Below are 18,070 nucleotides of genomic sequence, written 5' to 3'. Positions count from 1 at the left end.
GAAGCCATCCCTTGACATCAGAGAGACTGAGGCCTGGGGTGAGGCCTTTGAGGCTCTGTCATCATAAGGACCGCACAGCTCTCTTGTGATAAAGGCTGCCTCCCCTCCGCCACCCAGACACATGGAGCCTCAGACTCAGGCCGGCACACAGAATGTCTATTGGGACATTCTACATGTCTACTGGGACATTCTGTGTGCCGGCCTGAGTCTGAGGCTCCATGTGTCTACTGGGACATTCTGTGTGCCGACATTACAGAGCCTCTCCTCTTCAAAGGGCTGGGCTTGGTGCAGCCAGTTTAATCCAACACAGGCCTTTCAAAGTTGAGCGGCCCAGGCTCTGAGCTTGTAAATATTTCATCTGCCCAGCTGCCCAGCCAGGGCCACCTGCAGAGGGGCTGGGGCCATGCCTTTGGGAGGCAGGAGATCCTGGGCTGGGTCTGGGTCTGTGCCCTCCACCCCAGCCAAGATCAACACCCTCTCCTCTGACTTCAAAGGGAAATAGGCACGTGGGTGCGGAGGCTCAGGCAGGGTTCATGTGGGTAGATGTCCGCCCTCCTTCCTCCTATATCCAGCTCACCCTGGGTTCCTCCTCCTCTCCAAAACCGCCACTGCCCAGGGCCATTCATCAGCAGCATACACAGCTGCTGTGAGCATTCCTTCCTCGTGTCTCTGCTTCCCCTCTGCTTTTGAATTCCATCCAGGAGGTGGCTGGCAGGCAGGGAGGCAGGGAGGCAGGGAGGCAGGGCAGCTGCTGGGAGTCTGGGCATGACTAATTCAAAGTGGACAATCAGGCTGTGAATAAGGGAGCACGTACTCCGGGGGACCGGAAGCCCTCCTCAGCCCACACCTTCACTATTAACTTGGAGCATGCAAGGAACACATCCAAAGTGGCCGCACACTGACCCACTCCTTCAAGAAGGCACAGCTAACAACCACTGCTCCATTCAGCAGATGCTGCCACTGTCCTGAAGGCCATACTGCCAGCACTCAGGTGGTGTCCCATCGAGTCTCCCACCTGGCTAGGAATGTGTATCCATACCCTTGACCGTGAGCCTGGGGAGGGAGGCACTCTGCCACAGCAGGGCTGGGAGGCTGAGGCCCCAGGACACGTGAACAGAGCGCTGAACCATCAGGGCACAACCAGCCACAGGGCAGACTTCACATTTCAGTGTGGGCGTACTAGGTGCCTCCAAAGCTCTGTCAGGTGTGACCCCTGCTGCTCTCTTTCTAAACCTCTTCCTCCCTGGCAGCCAAACCCCCTGCTGTAAAACATTCCTGTTTTCTATTTCTTTCATCTGAACTCCACCAGGAAGCGCCAGCACCAGGGCCCACTGTTGTGCAGGCCACTGATTCCGTGCTCGCCCCACGCCCTTGGTCCTCCAGGGTCCCTGGGAGGGAGGACAGCTGCAGGCATGGTCAAAGCATGGCGGGATGCTCGATCTGGCCTATATCTCCCCCATTCTCCCCAGACAGGCTTATGGCCAAGGAGGCATGATGATCATCGTCTCCACAGATACTTTGAGCATCACCAGCTCCACTTGTCCCCTTAACACGTCCAGGTGTCAGGGGTTCGCTTGGGAAATTTCTGACACCCTTGCTTGACCTCTGGATCTTCTGGGCCCAGCTCACAACTCACTCCCATTTGTCACGTCTGAGCTGGCCATGGGTGGCGGCTGTAGATGTCTCCATCCCCCACCGTGCCCTGTGACCCCCATCTGTGCGCTGAATGACAGTGAGCCCCACCCCGTGGCTGGTTGCTGGACAGTGCCTGGACTGGAGCTTCCTGCTGGTGCCTCCTTGGCCATCAGCCTTCAGTGGCATGTCAGCAGGGTTCCCGAGCGAGGGCTGCTCTGAACACACATAAAAGGTACCACGTGACTCCTGTTTCTAAGCTGTCCTCTTGCTGACTTTGAACCTGCTGTCCAGTGCCAGCACGCTTCCCAGCACTGTTGCACGGAGGTGGACTTTTGAAGCTGGAATCAACACAAGGGCTGGATGGGGCTGAAAAGAAGAATCTCTGGAAGCTCATTTATTTGTGACAGCTGAGAAGGGATATTTGCTGGGGTTTTTGTTTAAGAGGAAAACAGCCCTCCATGGGGGATGTGATCACTCAGGAAGCATGGGGATGCCTGTTTGATGTGCTGGGGTGCTCCTTGGGGTCTCTGTCTCCCAGTAGAGTTGAAGCTCACCACTCCTGAGGCACTTTCTGTGGCCTCTGAAAGGGATGTCGGTGACTGTGTCCGAGACACCTGTGGCGCATGGCCTTGGCCTCGAGACGCAGAGGCAGAGGACGCAGGTGCCTGGCTAGGCCCTCTATAGCCACATGAGGTGAAGGCTGTCATACAGGGTTCAGCCTCACTGATTCCACACGGTGCCCTACCTCTCAATCACAGACCACAGCAGTCTCTCTGGAACTGAGTCTCTAGGGGAGGAAATGGAGACTCCAAAATGTCCAGGTTAGAGCAGGATGTGCAGCCAGTGCTACATGTGTGGCCAGTGCCCTGGAGTCCACGGGACTTTGTCCCTGGGCCTCTGTTTCCTTACCATCAGGACTTGGGGGATGAGGAGGGAGGCCTGTCAGGTGCCTGGAGCAGCATCTGGCATGTGGGCAGCCCTCAGCTCGGGAGTGGCTCTATCTGGAGGGAAGACAAGAGAGCCCAGGGCAGCTGCTCAGAAGAGCCACCCGCCAGCTTGTACCACCCCTTCTGCCACCTCTGTGGGGGACAGAGTCCTTTGGGCCCCATTTGCACTCCCACCTGGATGCAATCTGCAATCCCGACAAGTGTACAAACAGTTGTTGCGCCCAAAGCACCTGTCTGAAGACAAAACACTCCAGCCACCTGGAGAGGAATGGCTCTCCAAGGGCTCTGCGCGTGGGCTGCCTGGGGCGGCTCACACACCAGGCTCCTTCGCACCTTCCCAGGGCAGATCACACACACATGTGGAGTGGGACAAATGGGATAAGCGGACAGTGCTGGAGGGGCTGGAACACCGGCTGAAGTCCGACACGGGCAGCCACTGCCGAGTAAAGCGTGACAGCGGGCCACTGTGTGGGGCAGCCACACCTGCTGGTGGTCCTCAGCTCAGCCTGGCCTCCACCTCCGCCCCCAGCAGGAGAAGCCTCAGGATTCACCTGAAAGTCTTTCACAGATGGGAACAAACGTGATTTTCTTTCACAGGCCTCTGCTGATTCCAGCTCATGTTCAACAAACGAGTTAGGCATGTTTGCCTGTCCCACTATCAATCTGGACCCTATGGGTCCAAGGATGGCAGCAGCCTTCCTAAGCAGAGGCCGAAGTCTGCAGCCCCTAGCATCCTACCAGATCCTGGGGGAGCTAAAATGGAGCTTAAGGCTTCAAGAAGAGTGTTGTCAGTCAGCTTGCTTCCTACCCAGGATCAGAATGTGTGCTCCTCTGTCAGGGGTCAACACCTCCCACGTTCCCGATGAGCTGCAAAGAGCATTTAAATCCAAGTCCTCCTGTTGGCTTTGGGCCTCCTTACAGTGTCCAAACTGGGAGCCTCTGGGAGGTGTCTGGTGAGGGCTTCTCGGACACCAGTGTTATACGGGGATGTAGGGTGGCTTTGTGCTGTCAGGGAGAAGGCAAGGTTGTGGGGAGAAGCAGGTTCCATCAGGAGAGCAGGGAGTGGAAAGGAGCATGGCAGGGAGATGCCCAGGACAAGGGGTCAGATGACACAGCAAGTCTCCGCCGACCCTGTGATCCTGCCAACCCAGTGCCCTGTGGAGCTGCCCAGGGATGGGGGGTAGGATGACCTCCTTCCCTGGTTCGCTAGTCTTCCTTCTCAACAGCTGTGACCAATCTAAGCCTTTTCCCTTTATTACCAGTAAAAAACCCCATCCTCATCCTCAATTCTTTGAACAAAGTTTTATCAAGCACCTACTATATATCAGGTTGAACATCCACCTTCTGGAAAGCTCCAGGCTTCTCTCTTTCCGGCTCCTGCCTTGCTCCCCAGCTGGACCAAAATGCCCCAGGCAGCAATAACTGGGCTCTCTCAGAGGCAGCCCTTCCTCTCCTTCCCTCCGTTCTGCCTCCTGGGTTTGTGGCTGCCCTGACCCTTCGGCCGCCATCTTCTTTCAGCCACTCTTGGTCCTGTGGGCTCTATTTCTACCATCTATGGCTTCCCTGCTCTTAGCACTCAGCCCGGAGGGAGAGTCTGGGAGGGGCTGGGTCCTAGGCTGGAGCGAGGCGCCCTCAGCCTCTGGGGCTGGAGGTTGCTGAGTAACACCCATGGGAAGGTGAGGACCAGCGAGCGGATGGTACTGCTGAGGCAGGGGACGCCCAGGATGTGTCACTGGCCATGGTTGGAGGTCTCCAGCCAGCCCCTGCCTCAGGCAGGCAGCAGCAGTGTGAGTAGCCACCGCCCTGCCCTCCCCTTCCCAGGAGAAGACTCCCCTCTCTGTCTCTTGGGTCCTGACTGTCCCCAGAGCCTAGCTCTCCAGCTGTCTCCTGCCAGGACACAGTGGTGTCCTGGTGCTGGGCTTGTGAGTACTCTTGGGCCCCAGGGTGGCCCACAGGCTGCTCCCGTAGGCAGTCACTACCACGCCCGTGTGGGTGGAGGCCTCTGGCACCCCTCCGCTCCCCAGCACAGCCCACAAGCATGGGGGAGAGGGTCTTATAGAGCCTTCCACAGAGTCGAAAAACAGGTGGCTGGAGAGAAGGTGAGGCCAGAGACAGAAGATGAGTGATCTGTTCTCTGAGCATACAGCCTGGGTAAGAGCTCTCCTCTCAGAAACACATAGGTGGGACTTCTCCACACCTCAGGACAGTAAGTGTCCCACCCTCGCTTGAGAACTTACACCTGCCTCCGGGGCCACCCCTCACGGAGACTCCGGTGTGACTGGTGGGCCCAGGAGGCAGCTGGGGTGTACCCCTGCATTGGGCTCATCTTGTTCTCTGGGCTCTTGCCTGGGGCGGGGGAAGTGTTCTCGGCATCCGGGGGGCCCCTTTGAGCTCTGGGCTCTGGGCGCCTTGGCCATTCATATCTCAAGGCTTTTCAAACCTCTGGTGTCAGGGAGCGAGCTTGGAGATGGGTAATGTGACCTTCAGTGCTTAATTGCATGTTGAAGTCCTCTGAAGTCCTCACAAAAGCTTTGCAGAAACATAGAGATTTACGAGGACAATATGGTGCTATCCTGGTAAGAAGCTGACATTTAAATTGTTCTCATTTTATATCTTTGTAATGAAATTCTTTGTTTCCTCTGCAGTCATTTCTGAGTATTTACTAACATTCAGAGAGCTCTCTGCACCATGCAAAATCTCAAGTTTCTTGTAGTGCATGTCAGGCGGGGCTCTGAGACAGGAGACCAGAGCCTGATCTTACCCTAGGACATGGAGGAACAAGCTACTCAGCCATCCTGCCCCTTCCTCTCCCTTTAAGTGGAAGGTTAAAAAAAAAAAAAAATCACCAAAGCATCATATTTTAATGAGTTTTCTTTGCAATTTGTATATAATAGATTTTCAATAACAACCTGTAATTAGTTCATTTTCTACCATTCAATTGCTCTGCACTGAGGCCATTGACAGCTTCCAGCTGGGATCTTTAAAAATGGAAAGTGCTTGAAGACTTAGCTCCAGACTGTGCTGGAAACTGTAGGCCAGCAGTACAGCTGGTCAGAGCAAACCACTGAGGATGAAGATGGGCAAGAGGCAGACCCAGCCAGCATACAGTAGTGAGGGGCGGGATGGCCCCACCCCAGAGCCCTGGATGTGCACAGGGGTCCCCATTGCAGTGGTCCTGCTCCCCAGTGGAGAATCACTCAATGAACATCACCCCCAGTCCAAGGGCTGCCAACAGCTTTTCCAACCAGCTGGGGTGGTGGGAGTGGGAGCTGCCCTCAGCTGCCTTCTGCACTCTGCAAAGAGGGGTCTGGAAGGACAGAGCTCAGGCGCTGGGCAGGCTCCTTACATGCCAATCCTGCTTGCTGATCTGTCCTGACCATCATCCGTGGAGCCTGGAAAGCTCCAGTGGGGACAGAGGCTTCCAAGGCTAAGTGCAGCCCTCCAGCTGAGCCCCAGGGGACTGCCCGGGGACTTGCCTGGACTGGCACACCTGCAGACTCCCGAAAGGCTGGGTGCGGGCTGGGAGAGGCCTGCACGGATCCAAGCAATGTGGGTCTGCTCCTGCCTGCCCCGGCAGCCATCCCCCTCCCGTCAGCCTCCTCAGGCACCTTCAGCACCGCGTCCCTTCAGGGCCGCACACTGCGCCCACCTGTCTCCCCTTCGCCTCTCTCCTTACCCTCTGCCTTGTGATCTCCGATATGGCGTTCAGGCCTCAGCTCGGAAGTCCCTGGCTGGCCTTTCAGTGGAAAGCAGTCCCCCCTGGCAGGCCTGCACCCGGTTATTCTTGGTCCTAGCTCCTACTTTGTTTATCTGCTTGTCAGCGCATCGAGGAAGCTCCCCGTGGGCGGTGCCCCCGTGGGTCTGCAGAGCCACACTGAGCCGGAGCCCTTATCTCCACAAACAGGTGTCAGACGCAGAGATAATTAAGCAGCAGGCCAGTAGCCTAACAGCCTCACACAACACTTATCCTGAGGAGGGCTGAACAGTCAGTTAGCGGCCCAGGGAGCAGGAGGGGCGCGACATGCGGCAAGCAGCTTTTGTCTTCATTAAGAAAGCATTAGGTCTGTGTGGGGGTTGGGGTTCACCACACACCTGGGTCACTCATCTAGGCCAACAGGGGCGTCTGGACTGCTAGGGAAGCCACTGGGGTGCCCTCGCTGGCCTGGGCCACCCTGGCTGGTGCTCCCCCACCAGGGGTCCTGGCTGTGCGACCCCAACAAAGCACTTCCTCTGCTCCCCAGTGGAGATGAGCCAAGACCCTCTGGGACCTTTGGGGACAGTCACGTTGTGTTTGGACCCCTCCGCTTGCCACGTCTGTTTCTCCTTCTACTTCTTCCCCTCACTGAATGAACATGTGCCAAGGGTTTCCTGGGTGTGAGACCCCATTCTAGGCATGAGCACACAGTAGGAAGATAGCCCTTGGCATCATGGGGCCTATGCACTCATTTGGTACAGGGTAACAATGACAGGGTACAGGCTGACGGGGCTGGGAGCTTGGGGCTGTGGGAACACATGCAAAAATCTTCAAGTCTGTCACGGACCTACCCGGTTCATGGCGACTTACAACTTCCCATAGGCAACTTATCATTCTGACAGCCTTACCTGCATTATCTTATTTAATCCTGAGTATGCCCCTATGATGGTTATCATGCCATTTTAGAGATGAGGAACTTGAAGCTTGGCTTTAGCTCTGGTGAAGAACTGGCCCAGGTCACATAGCTAGCAAATGGCAGAATGAGGATTTGAACTGGTTTTACGCTTAACCAGTAGGCCATAGCCTTGTTATTGTGTAGAGATGAACTCAGGGGTGTGAGCACACACAGGAAGATATGTGGGGCTCTGCAGAAGGATGAGAAATCAAGAAAGACTTCCTAGAGGAGGAGACCATTGAGCTGGGACTTGAAATTTAGGGAAACCCACTGTGGGGACAGTGAGATTCTCCTTATGGGAGAGAGCTGATGAGTTGTAAACTGTGTTTAAATGGATGAGAGGCTTCTGGAATTAGGCATTTGGGTTCAGTCATGGTTCTGTTACCTGCTGGCTGTGTGACTGTGGGTTAGCTACTTAAGTGCCCTGAATTCCTGTCTCTTCATCTGTAAAATTGGGTCATAATACTCAGTGCTAACATGATGAATGTTAGGTATCGTTTTATAGGAATTGATAGTTAAGAGTCCACTATTAACTCAAGTCCTGTTAACAAGCAACCTGATTCAGATGGCACCCTGACTTTGGCTTCAGGGGCACATGGCAAGGTCCCATGGAAAACTCTTTGGAGGCCCTCTTTATACACTGGAGGTGAGGAGGAAGCATCCTTGCCTCTATCCTTGGGAGTGGTGGTGAGACTCCCAGCACCTCCTGTTTTCCGATTTTCACTTCCTCCTGTGGCTGCTTCCATTTAACTGTTTTATACCACTGAGTAAATGAGGGACCAAGGCAGCGACTTGGATTTTGGAGCATGTGATTTACAAGTCCTCTGGGGCAACCAGTCTCTCTCCCATTGAGGCTAAGTGTGTCATGCCAACAATGGTCTTGGCCTTCACCAGCACCGGGACCCAAGCACAGGGATCACTTGCTCTCCAAACTCAAGAATGTAAGCCATCAAGTTTTTGATAGTCTCCACGCGCTCTGAAATTTTGCTATTTGCTACCGAGCATTCAGGAACCAAATGGAGGAGGATAAAGCAGCATCCTCACTGTCTGAACTGAGTCTGAATTCACCTCACACAACTAAGGAGTAGGACAGATTACGCGTGGTTGAGGTTTGCACTGTGCTCGCCTCGGGAGGACTGCCTGAGTCGGCAGGTCTGTGGCTGGCCTTCCTCTTTCCAGGGAACAAGGACACGGAAGGTCAGGCGCCCCCTTCCTTCTGTGTTGTAGCAGTGATGGCAGAAAAACATTTATAAATTCGCTCACTGACCATTTCCTCTGTTTCTCACAGTTGCCCTGGATACAGAGGTATTGCCATCAGCAGAAAAAAAAAAAAACACTGTTTCTTTGCCATTGGGCTGGAGAAGGGAGGGTGTCCCGCTCCTGCACAGGCAGCTCCCCGAGGCTCTGCGGCCACAGGCTCTCACTGCGGACATGATGCATCTGTGATCCTAGCACGTGAAGGCAGGAAGCCCTTCATTCTGCACAGCTCGCTGCTCCAACCCTTCCTGCCCATCCAACACATCGCTCTCACAGGATTAATTAAAAGGACAAGTATCTTTCTAAAAAGCAGAAGAAACTTGTGATGAATTTAAAGGGAGAGAAAAATCCTTTCTCAAGAAACATGTTTTCCCCATGATCCCAACCCAAACATTCAGAAAAGTGCAACAACATGCATTATTGAAAAGCTTTTAAAACGAGCAACTTTTAGGTTAGTTTATTGTGATGAATGGATAGGGCTAGTGCACAATGTGCTTGCCAAGGACCCTGGAGCCTGGGCCTCTGCCTCCCAGCAAGGAGCGGGGTCCTGTGTGTGCAGGGGAAGGGACAGCGGCGGGCATGTGCCCTTAGTTCCAAGATCAGACTGTGGTCTAGAATGCCAAAAGCCACTTGAAGAGAATGTCTAGGTGATAGATGGAGCCCCCCCTTCTATGTCGCTGCTATCTGTGTACAGAGATGGGTGATTGGGCGGCTTCACTCCATCGGACAGTCAGAACTAACTCCCACTGCTGAGGGACCGGCCCTCTGCACCCCTCCCTGGGGTGGGTCACCAGTTTTGCAGAGAGGAGGAGGGGGCGCCCCACCATGAACCAGCCCAGCTGAGCGCGGCAGCCACTAGCTCGGGGTTCCTGGCAGAGCCCTCAGCCAGCTGTAGGCAGTGGCAAACACTGGCTCAGCCTGAGTTAAGCCAGCTGCATGAGAAGACCTGATTAAGAACACCCCCTTCCCCTGCCGCCCCAAACTTAATACAACCCACTTCGCAGGAAAGGGTTCTCCGAACCCATCCTTCAGTAGAGTGACCGAGTCTTGCCAGGAGTCATCCCACAGACCCTGTCCTTCCTGCCCAAGGACACTGGCAAAAAAAGCAAATGTAATTTCCAAGTCTCCACCTTTGCCAGCCCATCAGCCTCAGGTTTTAAAATTAAATCCAAAACGTTGCCGAAATGTGTGAGATATTACTTTCGAGGTTTTAGTGAGGTTTCTTTAATGTCCACTGATGTCTGGGTAATAAGTTGTATCTATATGTCTCATTTCAATGACCTATTTAACAGTCACTGAACCATGAATCCATTCCCAGAGCTGTGGGGATTCAACGTTGAGTTCCTATGACTTTGAAAAACCACTGATGCCACAGGCTCCGTGTGGCCACATGTCAGGCTTTTATGGCTGGGTTAACTCATTTTGTGGCTTCCTTAATGGCTGTGAGTTTACATTTTATTGCATATCTATTTTTTGGGGTTGGGCTATGATAAATGGTTTGGCTGCCTGGTTCAAAATAAGTCCAAGGCCATAGCAGAATCTAATTTTATAAAATGATGATTATAAAGATTTTCAAATAATAATCCAGGAATGAGGGAAATAGACCCCACATGGCTGAGAACAGCCAGAGGTGAGGCAATGACTTCCCTTCTTTTCCATAGGTAGCTCATGTTTATAATGACCTTCATTAGGGGACCCAGGGAGGCCTTCTCTCTTATCATGGGCAACCAGGACACTTGTGTTTCCTCCAGAGTAAAGCCAGTAGTTTGCTGTTTGGCCCTGCCTGATTCCCAGGAGCAGACCTCATGGAGCAGAGGCTTCTGTGGTGCTGGGAACCAGAGGAGCTGAGCAGCGCCGTGCTCTGCTTAGTGACGTTATCCTGGGACATCTAGGAATTGATACCTGGTGCAACCTCCAAGACCTTGACATCAAGCCTTGGCCCCTGGCTCTGAAAATGTGCTGACCTTTTCTTTCCTAGGATCTTCGGCTGAGGGGCCAGAGCCAAGAAAGCGTTGGTGGGAATGTCTCAGAGCTGTCCCCAGGACACCAGCTGCTGCTTTCCTGACCTGGAGACCTGTCTCCCTGGCTTCTCTTCTTCTCTGGGTCCTGTTCTATGGGATTAGATCATCCAGGGATCTCTGTCTGGGGAAGGTGGAGAGAATATTGTGGGAGGGGGTGTTAAGGACAGGAGGGAGGAACTTGTCCAGTGATGAGCAGGTCAGTGCTTAGCAACTGGTTCCCCAGAGGAAGAAAAGCTCCCCCCACTTTTGTAGCATTCGTGTGGTATAAATTTCTGTGGTGTAAATACTCCCACCATGGCTGGTTTAAAGCTCTCAATTGTTTAGCAGCAAAATTCCTGAAAAATCTAGTAATTGGCTCTCGTGAGCTGGGCCTAGGGAGCTGCTGATGCTGCCACACATTCTAAAATTCAGAGATTTATTTCGAGGCATAAATGACTCTATCCACAAAGCGAATACCTCCCCCAGCCAGTGAAGCCTACCAGTCATTCACACCTCATTATGAACTAGTACACGTTGATATGAGTGCCAGGAGCGGGCGGCGGGGAAGATGACGGGGAACTGCGGCTCGTCACAGTGCATCCAGCAGAGCCCCGTAATTGGGGTTAGACTTTGAGCTGCGGCCATAGTGATGCTGGGAACTGGAAAGACACCCCCGTGTCAAGCTCGCGAACACGTCCCACAGGGGAGAGCCATACTCCTTTCTCTCCTCACAGCGTGGGACTACCTCCGCTGTCTACCACAAGAACCCCTCCTGCCAGCGAATCACCAGGCCTCCTTTCCACATCTGGTGAACGTTCGCAGTAACACCATGCCTGGGATGTCCACGTGGAGTGGGAATGATTTTCTGGAAAGTGGAAGTCCATGTAAAGTGTGGGGTTGGGGAGAGGATGCCAGGAGCTGTGGCTAGGAGTCCTCAGTGCACCCTGGCACTTTCACGTTTACTCCCCGAATCCCAGGGCCTGCTATTAGGAGCGGGGAGCTTGCCAGCAGCACCCAACGGTGCCCCATGCAGGATGCACTTACCACCAGCTTTAAGCAGGTGTTCTCTGACAAAATGGGGCTTCCTCTCTCAGGTTTGGTCTGGCAGCGACCTCCCCTCTCCTCACTGCTGAACTACATAAAGTCACTGCTGAAGCTCTCTGCTCCTGCCTGGCCAAGCCTCCAGAAGCCTCCTGCAGGATCTGCTCTCAGCACCGCCAGGTGGCAGTCTGGAAAAACCCCAAAAGCCCCTTCCTCCAGGCGCAGTCATAGACCCCTCCCCATCCAGCGTGGGAGGCAGTTCCCCTGCCCCCAGCCAGCCCCAAACACACCTATATCACAGTCCTAGGCTCCTCTGACAACATCCAGAAGACCCTTTCTCCAAAAAGAGCAGAAGCAAGCACTCCCTCTCCCCACCCATGCTCCTCCACCTTGTTTTTAAAGCTCAGGCTTGTTGCAAAACAAATTCAACTGCTTTCATGCGTAAAAAAAAAACGAGGGCTGGTGACAACCCAGGACAGGCTCCAGAGCTGGACCCCGCCCTGGTGACTTACGGAAGGCTGTGTAGAGCTCGCGGAGGGTCAGGGAGCCATCTCTGTTGTAGTCATCAAATTGGAGGAGGTCGCTGGGTGAGCACCCCAGGAAGTCGTCCGCCAGATCCTGCTCCTTCAGCACGTGCTGTGGGGGAGGAAAGGGATGAGGTCAGAGCAGGCAGTAAGGGCAGGGCTATGGGCCTGGCTGGGAGACGGCTCAGGCCAAGAGGACCTGTGGTGGCCCCGTGAGGGAGGGGTGAGTTCTCCTGTGGTAGCTCTGTGGGCCATGGGGAGGACCCCAAGCTCTCTGGTTTTCTCTGTCCTGACCTTCTCATTCTAGAGATGAAACTCAGAGAGGCAGGGACTTTCCCAAGGTCACACAGTAGTTGGTACAGAGTCAGGATAGGAATTCAGGTATATTTTCTCCCTATCTGGGCAGACAGACCCCAGATGCTCTCAGTTGGGCACAATCCTTGAAGACCCCGGTCTACCCCTTCATGCCACAGACGGGGAAACAGAGAAGAGAAGGGGCCTGATAAGATCAACTCAGCAAATAAACAGTTGGTGAGCTCAGTGTGGGAACCAAGGAAAAGTCACTGCTGCATCAGTGCATGCCTGCCCATGCCCCTCGCCAGCCCTTCTGGATCTCAGGGCAGCACCTCAGAACCGTAGTGCCCCTCCTGCCGGAAAAGGGCAGCTGCCTTTCTACTGACTGGGCCTGTGTTCCCTGCCTTTGCCTGCCCCATCTGCCACGGCCATAAATGTCTGCCCATGGGATTCTGGCATGGTGATATGGGTGCACCCTGGCGAACTTTTCTCGGGATCTGGTCTCCCCAGCATGCGCAGCCACATGCCAAAAGGTGGCCCTATGTGGAAATTCTAGGCGCCTTTGCTCAGTTGGAGCCAGAGGCTGGGTGTCAGGGGCTAAATTCTTACAAGAAAAATGCTCAAAATAAAACCTCAGAAGGAAGGAAATTATTTCATTTCATTTTGGCGGGGGAGGGGGACAGAGACATTTTCTATTTAGCAGTCTCAGTTTGGCCTGCTATGTTAAAGGCAATTTAATGTGATAACGTTAAAAAAAATGACCCCTCACCCAGCAAGTAAGTGTTCAATAAAAGGGAGATCAACCATAACGCCGGAAATCAATCTTGTGGAGATGGAAATTTCCCCTTGTCTATTTCTGCATTGGAAATTGATTAACTTTTCATAGGACCGACACGTTTTTCCTTGACGCCTTTGATTCAGTGTCACGGAAAGGCCCCTTTAGCTGGGCTCTGCTTGGCAGGCTTATGAAATGGACTTTAAATACATTAAATTTTAAAGAGGAAATCATAGCCCAATTACCATGCTTGTTAATGGCTTTAGGTGCTTCTGGGCACAACTTCGCCAGGTTAGAGCAACTTGCCCAGGAAAGATCTACCTGTTGGCCACCTGGGAGCCCCATGGAGCTTGGTGGCAAGAGCCCACAGGTGCTTCTGTCTCAGACAAGCCAAAGTCACCTGTTCTCGGTGCTCCCTGTATAGTCTCTAGTGCAGGGACCTGCCAGATGGTTCTTCTCTCGGGTAACTGTAACTGACAGGGCCTGAACTTTTCCCAGAATGGCACGGGTCATGTGTGGGTGGCTGGCCCTGCTCCTTGGGGTCTTCGCCATAGCTGGGAGCCAAGTATGCTTGCAGATGGTGGCATGGTGGCCGCCAGGGCTGGAATGGTGTGTGCCTGGGAGGCTGTGGGCAGCAGCCTCCGGGGAGGCAGGCTCTCAATGGACTGGCACGTGTCGCCCACTTGTGGATGAGCAGACTCTGAGGGTCTGTGGTTCCCAATGCACATTCTGAAAGCAGGCTCTGGGCTAGCTGGAGTAGAGGGCTTTGAGAGTAGGGCCCTGCGTGGCCAGGCCTTCAGGTGACTGCTCTGTACTCAGGTCTTCTGGGTACTTTCTGGCATCAGAGACTTTGGGAGGACAGGGTGGAGCCTTCTGGTGGGAGCCATTCTCCCCCAGGGAGACCCCTGTGCGGTGAGGAGAGCAGGTGCCCGTGTATCCGCGCCACCCCCGCCACCCTGGCCTCTCGTCCGAGCACCATCACGTTCTTGGCAATGAACACAACTCGGGCAAGTTGTGTGCTTTTTTGGAGCCTTTAGTTTTTTTTCTCACCTAAAATGATCTGCACAGTGAGGATAATGGCAGTGCCTCCTACAGCAGAGGACGGCTGAAAGGGTTGAGGGGGAAATACCAACAAAGACAATGATGGTGGCCTTGACCCCAGCATTCCCACCTCCTGAGTGTGCCACATCCCAGGCACCATGCAGAACACCTCAAGTGCCTTAGCTCCTTTAATTGGCCCACTGACCCTGGGACAGTCACAGGCAAGAAACGGAGGTGCACCGAGGTGAGGTGGTCTCCCAACACCCACTAGCTAGTCAACCCCGGAGGCAGGGCTTGAATGCAGGAAGTTGACCAGAAAGTCTGTGTTCTTAGTGATTACACTACACAGTAAGGGACTCTTCTGTTTCCTATGTCATAAGTAAAGGGCCTCGTTTATTGCCACGTACATAGAGGATGCTCGGTAAATGCTAGGGCACTCGACAGCCGTGTCCTTCCTTCCTACTGACCTGGCCACAGCTTTGCTCATGTCACTGTGCTCCAGGAAGGAGATCTTTAAAGTGGCATCAAAGGTGGGGACTCATCCATAGTATCTATCTTTTGGGTGGGTATCCCATGGGCTCTGAGGAAGAGATGCCCCCATCCCACCAGCCTACTTGGGGAAGCTGACCTCCCCCGCCTTGCATCTCCTGGCACCTGCCTGGGGGGTGGCTACAGGCCATAAGGGGGAGACCAGCAGAGTGGGAGCAGGAAGGCAGGCCTCCCTGACCTCCCTGGCCTGCCTGTCTGCCGGCTTTCTAATAAGGTCCTCCCTGTAGCAGGAGGGGGCTGGTGCCCCAGTCTCCTCCTTTTTCACTTTCTGCAGCAGAAGGTCACTGCTGCAGTGTCACCTCTGAGCTGGAGACAGGGACACGAATGCTGTGCTTGGGGAGGGAAGCAGACTACCGGGTCTAATCCGAAGTCTACTCAAATGGAAGAGCGCTTGGTTGGGGGCGGGGCGGTTCTCAGGGCTTCCTGCCAGCAAGCAGGCTGGGTGTTGGGCTTTGGCCATCTGGACCCTACAGAATGGCCAGGTCCTCGAGGAGAGGACTCGGGGCTGCCCAGGCGATAGCCCTCAGCTCTAGCTTCCTTTCAACGTCCTGCTAAGGCAGGCAGAGGACTCAAGGAAGAGGAGACTTATTTCCTAATGAGAACATCAGAGACCAGCCCCTTGGAAGTATGTCTTTTGCCAGCAAGCCGAGAGGGCATCGAAGCTTGTTTGTCAATATTGGCTGAAGGTGGCTGCTGGGAGGAAGACACTGACATGGGTTTGTCTGTAAGATTCTCTCAGAGGCACTGAATATGAGCTCTTGGACTCCCAGGGGAAGGGTGGCCCTGGCAGGAGGGAGGCCTGCTTAGCATCCTTTAGAGAGACAGTTACAAGGGATTCTGCTCACACGGCTCTCCCTGGTTTTCCTTATCTGCACACCGAATGGAACAACTCTCCAGTTCAGTGTTCAGTGCATGCTGGACCCACCTGCGCCAGCTCAGAGCTGCTGAGGCGGCCGTCCCCATCGGCATCCAAGTCCGTGAACAGAGATTCCACCAGCAGGCGCTTCTGGGAGGTGGGGTCCTGTCTGCTGTCCCTGTCCGGGAGCGGCCGCCGGTGGGCCTGGAGCGCCAGAAGGACATTCTTCAGGCGGCCATAGTCGGCCACGGTGCACGGGTCATCTGGAAGAGATGAGGAGGTCACTGCCTTGAGGCTCCTCCGCTGGTGGGGAGAGAATGTTCTCCACCCCGCTGGTGGGGAGTTCTCAGGCATTTACTGTTGGCAGTGTGGGTGCACCTGAGGAGATGGGGCCTGTCGGTCTGCTTGATATTTGCTAAACACAGAACACATGCTTCACAGGACACACAGCTGGGAGCAGCCAGTCGGCTTGCCCCGCAGTATTTACTGAGCACCTACTATATGCCAGACCCAGGGCAGCCACCGGGTGCATCGGGGAGGCTGGTCTGGGGGAACGCACCCCAGAGCTGTGTGGCCCGCGGAGGCTTTAGGAAAGCCGGCCCCAGTTCCATTCTGTAATTGCTCGTCTTTGCCTTAATCCCACCTTAAAGGCTGCTTTGGAACACTTGGCCTCAGAGATGAGGGAATTTGAGTTAACAGGACTAATAAGCCCTGCTTAAGTTAATTAGGTACGTTCCCAGAGCTGGATTACTTTAAAACAAACATGTGTACACAATTCTATGACCAAAACACAAAAGGAAGCTTTAAGAAATGAAAACCGAGGGCTGCAGCCTGGGACTCTTCGTGTTCTCTCCAGGCGTGTTTGTCAGGAGGCCACAGAGCCAGGCAGTGTTTTGGCAAATGCAGCCCATGATGCCCCTGTGACATGATGTAGTTGACCTTGTTGCTGATGGGCCAACTAGGGTGAACTCCATCCAGGGCTCAGCACATGGCTGAGGCCATGGGGCTGTCAGCAGGGCAAGGTGGTCCCTCTAGGGTCTTCTCCCTACCCTCCTGGGGGAGGGAGCCTTTTTGGCTCTTGGCTTCACTGAACCCCAGGGCACGGGCATGAGCTCCTTGCGCCCATCCCACTGAAGGCCCCTGGGCTGCTGGCTGGGGTGGGACTGGTGGGTCTGGGGCTCTTCCCCTTCGTTCTAAGACCATTGGAGGGCACCAGGTAATAGCTAAGTGTTGGGGTGTCAAGAGGAAGCAGTGCTGGAGAGCACTGGCCCGGGAGCCCACTGGATGTAAGTCTGGCTTTGCTGTAGCCTGAACGTGTACCTTGGACACGGTGCCTTGATGATTTCATCTGTGAGGTGGGGAGGACAGGGCCCTCCCCATAGGGCTCTTGCGGGGTTAAATAAGATACGCACAGAAGGGGCTCTGTGCTGGCTTGGCACCGCGTCAGGGCCTGTAAAATGATAGCTACTTTCTCTTTCCTGGTTACCAAAACTCCATTTGTTGAGGAGCAACAAACAAGGAAGCTACTTGGTAGGGAGCTACTTGGTAGGGAAAGGCTGGTGGGGGAGTCTGTCTGTCTGTCTGTCTCCCTTCCTCCCTCCCTCCCTAGACAAGCCTGGGAGGCCCAACCACTTTTTCTTGTGCTTGTGTTTCTAGATTTTCTTCTAATTTGGGGTCAATTGATTCTCGTCAGAAACAGATGTCTGTTACCATTTTCTCCTGCATGTTTATTTAGAAAAAAATCAATTGTTGTGTTCAATATAATCAAATTTATTTGCTCTCTGGGAGTCTCCATGCTGAGAAGAATGGCTCTCCCATAATCCTAACCTGGCTGAGATCCCTCTTTGGCCTGGAGGGATACCCATTCCTGGGAGCTCTCAGGGCCACCGATGCGCAAACCCATTTCTCATGTCCATAGAGGTGCACAGTGTTGAAGACACTGACCTTGTCCCACGATAAACCCACTCCTGCCCCGGGGTAGATGTGGTGGCCAGCTGGCTTTTTCTTCTTCCTTGGGGCCCGGATAAAAGTCAGTTTGGGGTAAGGGGAAGAAGAGTTTGTCCCAGAATTTCTCCCAGCCCCCAGCAGAAGCCAGGATGTGATACAGGAGCAGCATGGCTGGGGAGGGAGGTTCTGATGGGAGGGCCCGTGGGGACTGTGCAGAGCCGGGCTCCCTGAGGGAGGGGCAGGCTAGTAGGATGGGCAGATGCGTGTCCTTCCTCAGACCAGGATGGGGCACAGACCTTCTTCGAGCTGCCTGCAGCCCAGGCAGGGCTCCCATGCTGGCAGACCAGGGAAGGCACTGAAGTGGGTCCGTCGGGCGGGCTGCTACCACCTCTCCAGGCTCTGCTCTGCTCCGCAGCTTCCATCCCTACAGTTCCCTGTGAGTTCAGAGGCTCCTAGCTCCACGCCCCCATCCCACCCCCGGCACTGCCCAGCACACAGCTCCCAGTCGGGAAGGTATGCATATGTCTAGAGATCAACCTGGAGGAAGAGGGTGGG

General features: G+C 54.3%; 1 protein-coding gene across 1 annotated transcript in view; it reads right to left on the bottom strand.

Moving 5' to 3' along the window:
* FSTL4 (follistatin like 4) overlaps positions 1-18,070 on the bottom strand; it is a 408,238-nt gene that overhangs the window by 116,628 nt on the left and 273,540 nt on the right. Inside the window, exons 5-6 of the mRNA XM_045075507.1 lie at positions 15,638-15,831; positions 12,042-12,165 (exon numbers count right to left, since the gene is read on the bottom strand). Coding sequence (XP_044931442.1) covers positions 12,042-12,165; positions 15,638-15,831 — 318 coding nt within the window. The remainder of the gene's footprint in view (positions 1-12,041; positions 12,166-15,637; positions 15,832-18,070) is intronic.

The sequence above is a fragment of the Mustela putorius genome, unplaced genomic scaffold (genome assembly GCF_011764305.1).
Source record: "Mustela putorius furo isolate JIRA1106 unplaced genomic scaffold, ASM1176430v1.1 tig00000145_pilon_pilon_pilon, whole genome shotgun sequence".
Classification (NCBI taxonomy): Eukaryota; Metazoa; Chordata; class Mammalia; order Carnivora; family Mustelidae; genus Mustela; species Mustela putorius.
Note: the sequence above shows the minus strand (reverse complement) of the source record. Positions and strands in the feature narration are given on the sequence as shown.